Source organism: Cyanistes caeruleus, chromosome 9 (assembly GCF_971803275.1).
Source record: "Cyanistes caeruleus chromosome 9, bCyaCae1.hap1.1, whole genome shotgun sequence".
Taxonomy (NCBI): Eukaryota; Metazoa; Chordata; class Aves; order Passeriformes; family Paridae; genus Cyanistes; species Cyanistes caeruleus.
The window spans coordinates 18,045,922-18,061,274 of record NC_141709.1 but is presented as its reverse complement, the minus strand read 5'-3'; the positions used below and the strand labels follow the sequence as shown (position 1 = coordinate 18,061,274).

Sequence of the window (15,353 nt, the reverse complement as noted above, 5' to 3'; positions counted from 1 at the left end):
TCCTTTTGCTATTTTATCTTGCAGTTAAATTTTGCTTCAAAGAAGCAAATTTAACAGTAGGTTTGAGTACAGCTTGAACTCTGGCATCAATAAGTTACAAGCTAGCATGGCACCCAAAAAGCAGCAGAGATTCTGATACCAAACAGTGAAGGGATTCTTTCCCTGTCCATAATGGGATGGAAATGCTAATATTGAATCCTTTCTTCTTACCCTCACAAACTATTTAGTTTCACATAATCTCAATGCTCACTCTAAGCCCACTGCTCTTGTTGCAGAATATTATTTTGAAACAACTGATGTTTCCTGTCAAGACTTAAGCAGAATCCAAGTTTTTCACTACAGCAGGCTTCAGGAATAGAAGAAAAGTGATCAGTTATTTACAAACTTTTCTCAGCGCAAATAGAACTTTGTTTCATTGTTGTACTTTCAGGTTAGAAAAGCATCTTGCAATCACAGAAGCATAGAAGAGAAGGTTCTAGAGCACAGTTCTGCAAAGAATGACAGGGACCTGTAGTCTGTTTCTAGTGCTGTTCTGTACAGAGGGTCCTGGTTTGATTTACCTTTTCCATCTCTAGAACTTTATCTTGCATCTCCTTCAGGGCACAATGGGATTCTGCTTCACTCAGCCTGGCTTGGACCAGCTCTTTTTCCAGCTGTAGCACAAAGTCTTCACTGTATCGTGAACTGCATTTATGCTACAAAGTTTGCAGAAATATGTTTAGTATGAAGTAAAGATTGTTTGAAAGGGGTTTTATATACCAGATTTGGTGGGAAAAGTACATTCAAATGCTTAAGATCAGGAATACCAGCGTAAGTGCTTACCTTATACAAGTCTGTAAATGTCAATCTAGACTGCTAACAAACTTATCCCTACTACTCTGCCTCTCAAAAAACTGCACCTCCACACAGCCAAATGTGTCTGCCAGATCTGAGACCCCTACTAGTACTCAAAAGCAACAACTCATACTTTTCTCTCACTGTCAACCAAATGGAAGGATTCTCAAACAATCTCTGATTATTTTGTGATCTGAAGAAAAAGATGTTCAGGAAAGACTAGCAATTACAAGGTTAACACAAGTATCACTGAAACCCTGTTCACTTAAACTCCAATTCAACAGAATGCTTTCATAATTTTGGATTTAAAATAAAACTACATATGCTTCAATGCAAAATTACTTTGGTGCCTCTTTCTTCACTCCAGCTCTTGGCTCTCATTTGCTCATACTCTATATATTCCTTCTGAGATTCAGATACCTCCAGCTGAAGCACTTATATTCAAAAGATTTACTTTTCCCCCCAGTCAGTAGTTTAAAAATACATTTTATCTCTTTCCTGGGTCTCTTTATAATGACTTGTCAGTCCGACAGATTGTCAAACTTGCTCAATAGGCAACACCAACCTAAATCAGCCTTTAAATTTCTGATTGAAGAAAAAAGTGGGTGTTGAAAGTGTAGTTGTTTAGTTACTTTGTTGACATAGCTACCCTGGAAATTACATTTAGAGGAAAATAATTTAATATACTTTTGGTGTCATTAACTACATTATGAAATACAAGTACTATGCTTGGATGCATAGATTAAGTTTTAATTAACAATTCAACTTTTAAAATATTATTCCTGATACTAAAGATACAGCTGTGTCTTACTTTATGTTTGCATCAAACAATTTAGTTTTCTGCAACTAAAATCAGTAAAAAAATGAACAGAAGTCTTCAGTCCCACATGCTTCTGTTAGGGTGTGACATTCCCTTACTTTTTATGAAGAAATAAAAGGCAAACAGGACAAAACAAGGATTTAAATGTAACTATATGGTCAAGAAAATATTTTTTTCATTTGCTTTTATACTTCTGCAGGCCAACTAAACCTTTTGTCACAACTTACAGTACAATCCAAATTCAAAATGTACACTTCTCTTAGTGTTACTGTATTTCTTGTATGTATGTGCCTACAGGAAGCTGTAATGGAGGGGATAGGTACAAAGCATTAAAAGGCAAAGGCAGCTCAGGCAGGCAGCTTTTAGTGTCACTGACACCATCCACTTAAGCACTCAGCATACTGTGTGCATGTGAACACACACAGAACCCAGATACAGTATGATCCTTTTACATTAATTTTCCCTTATACAATACTAATCTAATTCATATTATTTTCAACCCACACAATGTTTTTGCCTCGGCAAGCAGTGGAGTAAGACCTCCACTGATCTGAGTGTAAGGAAGAGGATGGTGGACAATGCTGATTCATTTCTACAGCTGCTTCACATCACGTAGCAACACAAGTACCATATGTAACACCATGCAGAGGCAGAGAAGAAGCAACCACTCTTTTTAATTCCCTCACTGTTTGTACGAGTTCATCCCATGATACACACAGCAACTTAGATGATGGACTCTACATTGCATATTCCAGATTTCTGTCTGTGATACATGTGGAATGAGAGCAAGTGCAATGTTCTCTCTCTTTAAAGCAGGAAGTTCTCTAGTATTTTCCAGGATACCAAGAGAAAACAGCAGATTTAAAGAACTGAATACATGCTGATTTTGCAATAATGTAAGTGTATTCTATAAAAATCTAATTGATGTTTATCAAATAATAAGTAATGAAGAATGTAAGAAAAGTTATTAATCCAGTTTCAGGCACGTGTCATGCCATCTTTAAATCTGTCTTTAGGTTTCGCCTGCCTAAGGAATATGGTAAGAGTACTTTTATTTACTTAGCCACAACAAACTTGATATACTGGTAAAAAACCCCAGCTAAGATCAAAACAGACTGACGAGATCAAGACTCACAAATTAAAAGTTGTGAGTTTTGCTACCTAATAAAACAAAGCACAATTTTAATAATTTAGTGTATAAAGGTAATGCAAGTTTACAGTTAGAACAGTGTTTGAAAACTACTTTTAAATTGACTGCAGAAAAAAATATCTGCTTTTATATATTTACCTTAAGGCCTAGAATTTCTGACAAAAGCCACAATGCAAATACAGACTTTCAGGCACCACCAAACATTTTAACCACAGTAACACTTTCTTGTCCATGTTGAAGAGACGTGTAATATAAGGGGCTAAAACTGTAGTTCTGCAGCCATTTCATTCTGAAAGAAACAAGTCCTTGCTTGGCTTCATACAACTGGATTTATTTCCACACAACTTTTCTTAAACATAACCATAACAAATATTATTTTGGCTGATGACAGATACAATTACACAATGTTTCTCCAGTATACTATACTGAAAAGCAATTAACAGATGATTCAGCAGCTCCCAGCTAACTTTGTTTACACATTTAAGCACTAACTGTAGTACTTCCCTAAATACAGTATTCTTATCTTCTGCTTTTTCATTGCAAGTCAGAACACAGTATTAGGAAAGTATACTGTAAAATAAAGTGAAGCCTTTCATAAACTCATTTACAAGCATATATTCCCAATATCAATTACTGTGTTCTTAATTATTATCAGTCATTTTAGCATGAGTTCCTGAAAAGAAACTATGCATTATGAAGTTGCTGTAACAATAACCACATACATCACTATAAATTACCTTGCAAAATGCATATGCTTCCATCTGAATGCTTAGTCAATTAAAATTCTATCTTCACATAATATAGCTGAAGAGCCTATTTAAAAATAAGATGTGAACTAATTTTAGCTTGATTAGCCTCCAATTTATTAGATTCAAGTTTAAAGCATTCAGACTAATGAACTGGGTAATCATTGACAATTACAGTGTCACAGGGAAAGACAAGATTTGCATTCTGGACGTGTTTTCATCCAGCAAGAAGCTACCCTTTTCATTTAGAAACACAAGGGGAAAAGAACAGAAAATAAAACTTTCAGCACATAATTATCAGGAGTAAGTTACAACAAGTTGATTACCCTTTCCCCTAACTCCTCAAATACCATTGCTCTTGGCATGCCTCAAAAGAAAACTCTATTTCATTCATGTCAGGCAAAAACTTCCTCTATACAGTTCTTGATTTACTAGCATACTAGCAGTATGAGGAAGAAGCCACCTTCCTCTTAATCATCTCATAACCCACCATGACTTGCCTTTGGCAAGCTTCTACATTTAAAGACCAGACAAGCCAGAGAGAGATTAGTATTATTTGTTAGTATAATGATTACCTCTTTAAGTAGACTTCACACTTCATAATGAAGTCATTCTGGTTTAAATAAAAACTATCTATAAATAGCTTAGCACAGTAAAAAATAAACTTGTATGTAATTTGGGCTTCTGGTGTTGGGCTTTGATCAAAAGAATACTCCTCTACCCTTCTCTATATTAAGAAGTGCTGCAGGGGAGAATTTCTTCAGACACAAATCCAGTAAATACCTTCAATACTTACCTTAAGCCATCCAACCTATGCTATACAAACTCATAGAACAGATAGCATAAATCCTTGATAATACTCAAATAAAAATATACAACCTTTATACAAAGGATATGCTAACCTTCTTAGAAATACAATTGTTTAGATATTTTTTTCTACCAACAAAACAGTGGGGTTTTTTAATCCCACGGTGTTGTTCAGAAGAGGCAGTTGCAAGTACCGTTAAGCAGTTCTTCTAATGTATTTCTATTCAGAAATTCATATCCAAACACTACAATTTTTATCATGCTGAAACAGACAATTCAAGACTGAAAAATATGTAGATGATAAAATATATACAATAGATGCTGTATCTTTAAGTAAGCACAGATAAACTATGAAGTGCAATAAGTTTACGAAAGTAAAAGTTTACAGTGCAATAATTCTTGCTTACAATAAACAAAGCTGAAATAATTAGAGAAGAAAACATTAAAGCAGACAAGATACTCACAAGACAATACTGAAAAGGAGTACTGCCAAGAACAAAGCTGCTGGCACTAGCAAGTGGCAAAAAATTTACCAGTGTACAGTAAAATATCAAAATTCCAAATAAATCCATGCATTCCCACCAGGTGGAGCCCTGAACTCATGCAAGCTGCTTCCATTTGTTGCTCCCACATCCAGGCTTGGAAATAGTTAAAGCCTGTTCAATTATATGTTTTACTGATGCAGCAGAATCTAGTGACTGCTCCTCACTTAAACCATTTTAACACTTTCTCCATACTGTCTGATTCTGATGGGTCTCAAAGCCACAGTGCTATTCCCTGCACTTCAGAATAAGCCAGCTGTTAGGCACAAATCTGTCTGTAACCATATGGATTTACAGTCTCAGTTCCACACACACAGTCAGTTATCCTACAGCCATGTTCAAGCGGAGGAAAACAATGCTGCAAGCATGGAAAGAAGGAAGCATACTCATAATTTAACTTACTCTCCATTCTCACAGTACTTGTCTAGTTGTTTACACTCACAGCTCCAGCCCAGCCAAATTTGCAATCCACTGTTATCTAAGGTTTTGCTCAGGATCAGTTCGCATACCTGTCAGGCAACCTGTCAGGCCTTCCCATCATTGCTATCAGTAAGGTCCCCAGGATGGTTAAAGCATTAGCTTTAATAGTCATTTTCCCACCAATTAACAAATAAATAAATATAGTATCTTAGTCTTCTAATAACTTTTAATTGCATACAGGTCATTAACATGGATGCCTCTAAAAAACACATACCAAAGGTATGTGTACTATTGTAATCAGACAATAAACACCTGAATATCCAAAAGTCTATAAACGTTTCTCATTGCATTTTACTTGAAAGATTACAATATATGTAAAAATGTTGGAAAGCATTACTAGACTACCCCCATCTTCCTAATCATAATTTCTTCATATTTTTCCCCCAAAGAAATTATTCAAGTTCTATAAAAAGCAGTATTTCACATGAGAGAGTAACAGCTCATTAATCACTTCTTACAACTATTCTAGAATGCATGTCTTTTTTACACTGAAATGCATTAAACAGACATAATAAACTAGTTCTAGAATCTTGCATTTAAGCTGCGATTTCTTTTCAGTCTAACAGTAAATCTTTACCTTCCAATATGAGACAAAGGTATTTCTAGAGCTTTGGTGGAAGACATGTAAAACAAACTGCCATACTGACATTAAGAAACCTGGTAAGCAGCTGCAGTATACTTAGTTCTAGTAAGCTGCATTTCATACTCCTGAAATTCCCAAGACTCTGGACAAGTAGTTGGATACCACTTAAAACAATATGAGGATATTCACATCAACATAGTGGTGCACAGTTTTAGTCAGCAAGTGAAGATGCTAAAATGCTTCCCCCTGCCCACCCAAAGAGAAGATACTGAGCACTTCAAGTGTCTTAGGGGTAGTAATTTCAGTCTTACAGCAACAGTCAGAAGTCTTGACCATTTTGCTACCTAAAACACAGAGTGCACACAAGTGCAGCACTAGAAAAGGCTACTAAAAATTATTTTCCTGCTCCATATGCACATAAACCCACACTTTTAAATCAAGTTCTGTAGTTCCAAAATCAGGGACAATACTCCTCTACTTCAGCAAGCAGTAAATTTTAGCATATTCGGAAAAAAACCCAACCAATACAGGTACACAGAAAAAACATTCATATGAAAGAAACTGACTTCAGTTATACACTTGGTAAGGGCACTGTGAATCAATGCTCAAATTTGAGTATTCAGAGTGACACAAGTTGCAATGACTAGATTTTTAGCATTAAGAGCTATCAGAGGTTGTATGTGTAGTTTTTTGTATTTATTTTGTGGAAGGGTTTTGGGTTGTTTTGTGGGAAGTTTTTTGAATTTTTTCCTTGGTGCATTTCATTGTGGGTAGGTAGTTTAGGTTTATTTTATTAACTTATAACTTACACCTATCCAGGGTTATGAATCTCATCTATCAGTAGAACAGAGCAAAATTTCATTTAGTTCAATTTGTGTAATTTTAAGAATGCAAATCACAATGAACAGGGGTTTACAAAGACAGCACAGAGACCATGTCATGTAATGATGAGGAAAAATAAACACATGTAACAAAGATGAGATGATGTGCTGCCAGGCTCCTTACCCATTGCTGCTGTTGCTGGAGCTCCCTGATGGTATTCTCAGCTTGCTCCAGTTTAGTATTGGCCTCATCACTCTGCTGTTTGATGGTGGCCAGCTCCCGTTTTATGAGGTAGTTTTCCTCAGCCTCCTGGGCCCTTGTCACTTGTCCCTTAGGACATAATTCATTTTTTTAAGCACTTGACAAATCCAAGGAAAGCTACCTTTGTGATGCTTAGCTGCTTATTTCATCAGATTGGTTTTGCAAACAGCACAGAGTACAATTGGTAGAAATTTTAGGACAAAGTAGTACTAAAAAGCTGCTTGAGTACTTTATTGCAAAGTTCAGCATCCATTTAGCAAGCACAGTTTTGTACTTGCATTCAATAAAATTCCTTTCATGCATTATTACTCAGTTGTACATGCACAGATTGAGGTTCACAATATTCAATTTCATTGTTAATACAGTGTCATAGAATCAATTTGCCACAGGAATTTGTACAAAAAATTACAATAGGTTAGGAAAATTACTATAACGTGCAGGTATTGGGTTTATATATTTTTAGTAAATGAAATTAAACAAGTCTCTAGCAGGATATATTAGCTCTGTATTTATTCCAAATCAGCAAAGCAGGGCTAGAATACAGCATGCAAATATGCATGCATTAAAGCAGTTGGGGTTTTTTATGAGTAGAAGGAGAGTCATACAGTAAAAGACTAAAAGACTATACCTGTATCAATCTATCTGCCAAGGAAGCACTTTCCTACAAAGGAAAAATTCAGATAGGAATGAGGAAAAGGGAAACCAAAATAAAAGGGGCTGATAATAGTGACAAAAAAGACCAAGAGCTGATAGAAAGAAAATGCCCAAATTCTACCCATTTTCTGTGCACACTCTTTCTGTAAAATCAACAACTCTTCATATAAATGAAGGCAACTCAGACTGAAGGCCCCAGGAAGAAGCTTTTTCTGCAACAGTCCATCTTTGTTACAAAAAGGTTTCAAAGCCAGATTTCTGTAACATTTAAAGAGATTGGACATTTAACATTTAAGGAGATTGGGTGATTTTATTTGAATGGCTTACTTCCCTAATCAATGAAAGTTACTGAAGCATTATCTGACATGATTGAATAGATAGATGCAAGACACAATCTACAGTCCCCCCACAACATGAAACAAAGGCATAATTTGAGCACAGAGGGAACTCCACTAAGCACTGAGGCACTCATGCAGCACTACAGCTTCCACTAAGATGAAGCAGGGAAGTTAAATGGTGCAAACTGACAGACAAGTAGGAAATGTCAACTATGACAGCTAATGTTCTGTTTTGCTGAACTCTTGCAGTAACTCCTTGAGCAGTTCATAGATTCTCTTTCCTTGCCAAACTTGCAAGACAAATTCAGTTTTGCACTCTGACAAGCCCTACCATCCTGCTGTTGCATTTAATTAATTTCTATTTTATCACCTCTGAAACCACTTATTTTTTTTGAACATTCTACAACAGAGAAACACATCTATTCCCAGACCTTTTTTGTCCTTGAAACTTCCACTAAAACTGAAGTTCAAACTGGTAGGTAAGAGCTATTACTTAGAAGTTAAGGTACATTAAGGAAATCACAACTAAATCAGATGGGTTTGAATGACAGAAAAATATTTTTAAAGTTTCCAACAGAAGAACTCCATGTATTTTTCACACTTTATGATGTCTTTCAAATGCTGCAATGATAACAATCGGCAGAAATTCTTATTAATAGATACTTTCCCATTTTGAATTGTTTTAATTCCAATTAGACTGGGATTTTCTGAAGGTGAATTCTGAAATTCTAAGTACAGAATTTGCAAAAGCACTAGCATCTGGTAGTTCATCCTGGACTTCACAACTATAAAAGAAAATATTTCAAACCTCTACAAGTTAAGCATAAAACAAGGATATTACCTATTATATATTTGCCAAGGGCATTGAAATGATTCACTATAGCTTTGAGCTTCTCAAAGAGAGCCTAATCTTTCCCATTCATTTTATAAATCTCCAATACTAGAAACAAAAATGTCCATAAAATTAAAATATTTTTGGTCACAATTTTCACAATGGCCTTATTATGCATCTTTTCCAAACTGAATTCTGAAATCAGTTAATTAGAATTTGACATAGACGGACTGCTTTTCAAGAAATTGCAGTGGGGTTTAACATCTGAAGTGCGAGGTCTTTCAATTATGTCACTCTTAATTGAAACGTTACCATTTTCTTCCCTGTGAAATGTGAACAACTGTTTGCAACTCACAAGAACATTCAATTGTATTTGTTGAAAGATGGTCCCTGCTTGTCTCTGCCCTAAGCAGAGCAGTTCAGATGCAATCTCCCACAGGAAATGTGATATCAGGATACAGGAGAGGCCACTGGAGAACAGTTTGCAAAATATCCACAGCAGTCTTCATGCATACTTTTGAAGTTTCAGTCAGTTACAAAAAAACCTAACAGAACTCTACTCCAGACTAAATATATGAAAATAAGTCTTTAGATATTCTCCCCACCATGTACCCAAAATTGCCACAAAACCTAAAAACTACATAGAATGAATGAATGGCAGTGTTCCTGTTCTCAATATGAATGCTGCAACATCTCTCTGGTCATTGGTAAGTCTGTCATTTTGCTCCTACATAAAAACACCGAGCAGCTTCAGGTTTTCAAAACTGAGGATTCTCTCACAATGATCTCTTTTCCAACCAACCAGTCCACTGTTTCATGGAGTCTTCTGGACTTTGAACATATGCTTCTAATTCAGCAAGAAAACAGTACCACACAAGCTGGGTATGCCAAAATGTTTGATTTTATAATCACTAAGAAGCAGTCATAACCTTACATATGTAAAGCATTGACCTTAATTTCTTGGTGATAGACATGTTATTTGGCTAAGCACTGCTAGTAAACACCAGAGATTATCAGGAAAACAGTAAACTATAATTCTAAGATTCCCATTTCATATAATGAAATTGCCATCAATAAAGTCTAAATTAATTGAGATAAATCTAACCCCCAACATACTTACTTTTTCTAGTGTTTCAATGCGTTGTTTTAGGAGTCTATTTTCAGTTCGTAACCTCTGGAAGGTAAACAGTTCACAAATCCATTTCTCAAGTTATGAATTGAAAGTCTGATAAAAGCAAAGCAAACTAACAACATTTTTATCTCATCACATCCGTGAAAATCAATATAAATCCAAAAAATAATTAGTGACCTTCTTAATATCCTTTCATATTACGTACTAGCTCAAAATATGAGTTTAAACAGCTTGGTACGGCAAAAGCAAGAACACATCTCATGCTATGCAAAAGCATCAGCTTTTTTTTGTATGTCTGCAAATGAACCATGGGGCTTAACCCCACACCAGACTCGACAGCCCCCCCTTCATAAGAGTCAGTCTTCATGGTTAAGAGGCATGAAAGTGCACTCCCTGCACTAGGATAAGCTAAGGAGGCAGCTACAAGGTTTCCTTCCCTTTTCACACAAGAATTTATATAAATCTGTAAGTTTATACTGAGAATTACCTCAAATGTCTAAGAAGTAAGAAAGATTTGTACTGAACACCAAACTTTACCAAGTGCACTACCTTTAAATTTTAGCAGTCAGCACTGAGATAGAAGAGATCCATACCCCTCAGAACAGGGCATTGGATACATGTTCAGTAAATACTTTCTTCTGACAGACTAAAAGGCAAACTCAAAATATGGTTGTTTTTCTATCTCCCCTAAAATAGTCTCTTCTGCTAAGTCAGAAATTGTTTACATATGTCCCAAAGTAGGCCCTAGAAACAGACAGCTTTGTATTGTTTGGATGGGTTTTTTTGGTTGTTTTTTTGGTGGGGTGGGCTTCATGGTTTTTGTTTTGGGGATGTTTTTTGCTTTCTTCTTTTTTTGGGGTGGGATGGTGGCAAGAAGCAGAAAAGTATTTGAAATGAGTTTGTATACTAGAATCTAAAGTTACAGTTGTCTTTCATAAGCTTTTACTTTGTCCTGTTCTGCAGAGTTGTCACTTGAGCCCTGCAAATCTGATTTGAGCTGCTGCTACAGCAGATACTGCTAACTGCCTCACTGCCTGGTACAATAATAAACTGCCTGAAAAGGCTCCTAATACGTTTGTGCTCCCAAGGTAAGTCTCACAGTAATTTTTCTGAAGAACTGATGCCTTAAAAACTGATATTAAAAGGCAAAATAACTAGCAGGGGACAGGAAGAAGGAAGGCTGTACCTAACTCCCTCAACAAAGCTTTATATAATACACTTGCACATCATTTCTCCCAATGTCTTTTCTCATAGAACTGGCTAAAAACACAAGGAAGAAAATCCAGATCAAACAACATGCTGTGGAAAAAAAAGTAAAATGGGAAAAAAAAAGGCATCAAAAGCCTATTTATGTCACAAGAGCAAAAAGATGCAGTGATTAAGTACATCCAGGAAGTAGGCCAGTTAATAAAAAGAGAAAAATAAACACTGGCAGCTTGGCTTTTTCCCCCAGTTTATATTAACTGCAAAAGCTCCAAAAGAAAAAGTGACTGCAGACAGAAGATACTACAATTTGGGTCCAATACATAAGAAAAATCAAGATCTTAAAATCAAAGACAATCCACTTAAGTGCACTCTATGAAGTCTATCCTAACATGTGTCATACAAACCTCCTGTGTGGAGCACCTACATCTAAACCAGCATATTTGGAACCTCTGATAAATGAGGGCATCTGTTATTAAGCTTTTGTCAGCAGGAAATACTAAAAAAATATGTACAGCAGGTCCCCAAAGATTTTTGTTTAATGTCCACCAGAAGCCTCAATGTCACTGTAGGTGTCCTTAATGAACAGACATCCCCAATATGAATGGTGAAAGAAAAATTTGGGGATCTTAATTATGTCCTGCTACATGCAGAGAACAAACATGTAACTCCCCATCTAGGAATTAAACTTATTCATAAATAAATTTGCTGAGGGTTCCTTACTTTAATTTCAACTTGTTCTTCCATTTCTTTTGTCTTTATTGTAGTGTACTCTTTTTCTAGCCTAAAAATTAGAAATAGTAAATTATGATCAGAAACATTGTGGATAATTTACTTGTTGGTGTAATACCTAACAAATAACAGTAGAATAGATACATATTATTGATACTTCCTCTGAAATGCACTCCTGTAAGTGCTTAGACTGGACCTTGAATTTAAACACAGATTTCAGTAGATATGAACAGACTGAACCAGCACTCTGAAGTGCAGGAGTTTTGTTTGGATACATTACAGTGGCAGCAATTTGGAGCTACTCTGTAACAACCCCTTTATGTGATACAGACATCAATTCAACAGATTCAGCCAAAAGAAATCAGAGCTTGGGAAGCCTGGAAGAAAAAGATGCAAAGAAATCTGAGAAAAATACCTTAAATATAAACCAATTTTAGCTTCTACCCAGCAAACCAAATGAAAAAGGAGGCAAGAAAAACCCACAAGCTAAGATAACAATGCCTCTACAGAAGGCAGACAGGAAGTTCAGACTTGGAATGGCAGGATTTTCAACTACATACACTTGTAAAGGTTTGCAAAGAAAATATTTTTCCTGAAAGCTTTGCTGTTACTTCTTTTTTAGAGAAGACTGCTCACTCTACTGATCATAGGCTGCTGACAGAAAAAAAAAAAAAGAAAAAGATTGACAAATTCAGCTTGGAAGACCCTGGGCACAACCTGCAGTGCAACAATGAAAATAAGGTACTTTACAATCAAAGGGTGACCCACCAAACTTAACCCTGGCAAATCACACTGCCTGCAGCTTGGCTAATCAAAACAAAATTTACTAGAGGCAGAAGAGACATGCAATTAAAAACAACAAGTAGTGGTATTCTCAAGATTTCGAACACCAAATGAAAGTTATTTTACTGTTGTCAATGTTACTACAAAGTTGTATCAATCTATATTTTAAAAAGCACTAATTTCAACTATAAATGCACTTTACCACCATGATTATTTTTCCAGTTCCTAAGAACTAAAATCTTTAGAATTCAGGCCAGATTGTAAAAGTTTCATCTCTTTTCCCTGCTTCACTCTGAAAAAACCCCCCAGATTCTCCCTTCCCACCAGAAAACCACCCTCTACCCAGCCTCTCAGTTCCTTTTTACAGAAGTGCTGTAATTCCCCATAACCTTCAGTTTTTTTCAAAAGCTTTTTTAATTATTTCTGTGAGATATAGCTTTGTTATATTTAAGAAAAATAGCAAATACTACTTTAGAAGTTTTTTTTGCAGACAGAACTTCAGTTTTAACTGTTTATATAGTATAAAACCCCCAAAAATGTAAAGACGAAAAATTCAAAATGAAACACTGAATAACATTTCTTAAGGGTAAACAAACAGTAACTCAGCAACAGTATAATCTATTTTCTCAAAATGTAATACCTACTTTTTCATCTTTTTTGCATTGTATTTGACCTGGTAAGATGCTTGGATTAATTTGTCTGGACCACTGTCAAACTGATGTGGAATGACCTTTTGAAAGTGCTAAAAGCAATCAGAGCACAAGATTACATATAATTAACAGCTGCAAGGAAATATACACACACTACACATTTCAGATATCTCTTAAAATTATTATAACCAATAATAAATATATAATAAAATTATTATAATGTTACCTGTAACATTCCTTCCATGTCAAGTTGCAGTAATTCTGCCTGGTTCATCTGAAGTAACGCTAAGCCTACTCGAAATACTATCTCTAAACCCTGAAAAGAGAAATTAAAAAATATCCAGCAATTATTCATTGTCAACAGTATAGAGTTTTTCTACTATTTAGTAACATTGGAAATCTCACCCAAGTAAGCACAAGTAAAGGGGCTACTGAAAAAAATCTCTCAACAAATGGCTTCTGTGGGTTTTTTTGTTTGTTTGTTTGTTTTGTTTTTTTGTTTTTTGTTGCAAGGACAAGCAGTCTGGCTATTTGTCCTGATGCCAGACATCTCCCTCAGGGAAGTTCGTGATGAGGCAAAATCTCGAGTGACAGGAATTCTCTAAGTCAGCTCTATCAACCATTTTAAGTATATCTAGTAGAAAAGGCCTCAGTACTTCTCAAAAAAGCTGTTTCCATTTCAGACACAGCACAGTGCAGTTAAACTACTAAAAAAAAATAGGAATGTCTCACTAAATACCCCATCTAGGACTTTCCTGAGGGCAAGCTGAAAGGATCCACCTTTGACTTACTGCTTTCTTAAAGCTGATTGCAAACCAAGCATAAGCCATGATTTGTTACTAGTTACAATTATGCAAAGCTCTAAACCTAACCACAGCATAGGTGTCTTTGTGATGACGACACTGAATAATTCCCTAAATTTCTTTGGCACCAATCTTCATCTGGACAATAAAAGGAACTAACACTCCCTCTTCTTGGCTTGCATATCCCCAATGAACTTTAACTTTGCCCCAAAAGCAGCATTAGTTTCCACTGCAAACTCACCATAATACTCAGGAATGGATGTCCCTGCTTTATACAATGCTAATGCACTGCATCCAGAAAGAACAGATTTGGGAAAACTTCAACAGGCTTAGGGAACAATGCAACCCACAGTATCAACACTCAGTGACTTAGCTGCTCCTCCTTGACAAACTGCACACACAGACACCTTCCCTTAAATAATCTAATCAGCATAAGAAATAAAAAGCAAGACTATGAGATTTGACCATCATGATGGGATTTATACCACTACCTACATAAGTGCTTTCAACAGCTACTCTTGAAATATAACATAGGACTACTATTTAGTAGTTACCTCAGACATAAAGATATCAAATATTCTCGTTGCAATTGGTAGTGGAAAAGTTGTAAGGAATATAGTTAAAAACCATGACGATGCATACATAGAAGTGTGGAAACTCTGAGACTGAAAGTGCACATAAAGCTCCGGAAGATGTTCCTGGAAAAGAAGAGAAATAAAATACACAAGTATGTTAAGCTTCTGCTTCTAGTTTTAGTGCAGACATGTTTTTGACAAATTTTGAATATAAGAAAATGATTGATACTCAGTACAGATAGCAGCTGTCTGTACTAGCAACAGCACTAGGAAAGATATGACACATCATTATCAAGAACCATGCAACAAAAATCCCAATATAGAATGTCCTATAGAATGTCTACCCTGCAAAGCAGATAACAAAAACACTTCCTGATCCTACAAGGAAGTCAAATGTGTAAATCCCTGAGTAATATCTAGAACGGGCTACTAAAAAGAGTTGACAAAATCTAGGGCTACGTGATATCTCACCCCAGTCATCAAGTTAGAAACTGGATTACAAAACAGAAACCTATTTTTCTCCATCAGCCTGACCAAGAAAAACCTGCATTCCAAAGCTGAAAGCAATTTCAATTCTACATATGAGGTTATCCACCAATTTCCATC

General features: G+C 35.8%; 1 protein-coding gene and 1 long non-coding RNA gene across 14 annotated transcripts in view; one reads left to right on the top strand and one right to left on the bottom strand.

The window, feature by feature from the left end:
- Positions 1 to 15,353, bottom strand: part of EVI5 (ecotropic viral integration site 5) — a 78,180-nt gene that overhangs the window by 37,291 nt on the left and 25,536 nt on the right. For 4 of the 9 annotated variants that reach the window (XM_086901906.1, XM_086901912.1, XM_086901908.1 and 1 more), the window contains 8 exons: positions 14,727 to 14,870; positions 13,596 to 13,685; positions 13,364 to 13,461; positions 11,928 to 11,988; positions 9,990 to 10,043; positions 7,674 to 7,706; positions 6,968 to 7,114; positions 561 to 695 (listed from right to left, as the gene is read on the bottom strand). In XM_086901906.1, coding sequence (XP_086758032.1) covers positions 561 to 695; positions 6,968 to 7,114; positions 7,674 to 7,706; positions 9,990 to 10,043; positions 11,928 to 11,988; positions 13,364 to 13,461; positions 13,596 to 13,685; positions 14,727 to 14,870 — 762 coding nt within the window. The remainder of the gene's footprint in view (positions 1 to 560; positions 696 to 6,967; positions 7,115 to 7,673; positions 7,707 to 9,989; positions 10,044 to 11,927; positions 11,989 to 13,363; positions 13,462 to 13,595; positions 13,686 to 14,726; positions 14,871 to 15,353) is intronic. The other 5 variants (XM_086901909.1, XM_086901911.1, XM_086901910.1 and 2 more) reach the window with 2 other exon arrangements.
- LOC111932799 (uncharacterized) overlaps positions 1 to 15,353 on the top strand; it is a 77,130-nt gene that overhangs the window by 45,782 nt on the left and 15,995 nt on the right. For all 5 annotated transcript variants that reach the window (XR_015290431.1, XR_015290432.1, XR_002866337.2 and 2 more), the window contains exons 4-5: positions 10,965 to 11,089; positions 12,559 to 12,677. This is a non-coding gene — a long non-coding RNA (uncharacterized LOC111932799). The remainder of the gene's footprint in view (positions 1 to 10,964; positions 11,090 to 12,558; positions 12,678 to 15,353) is intronic.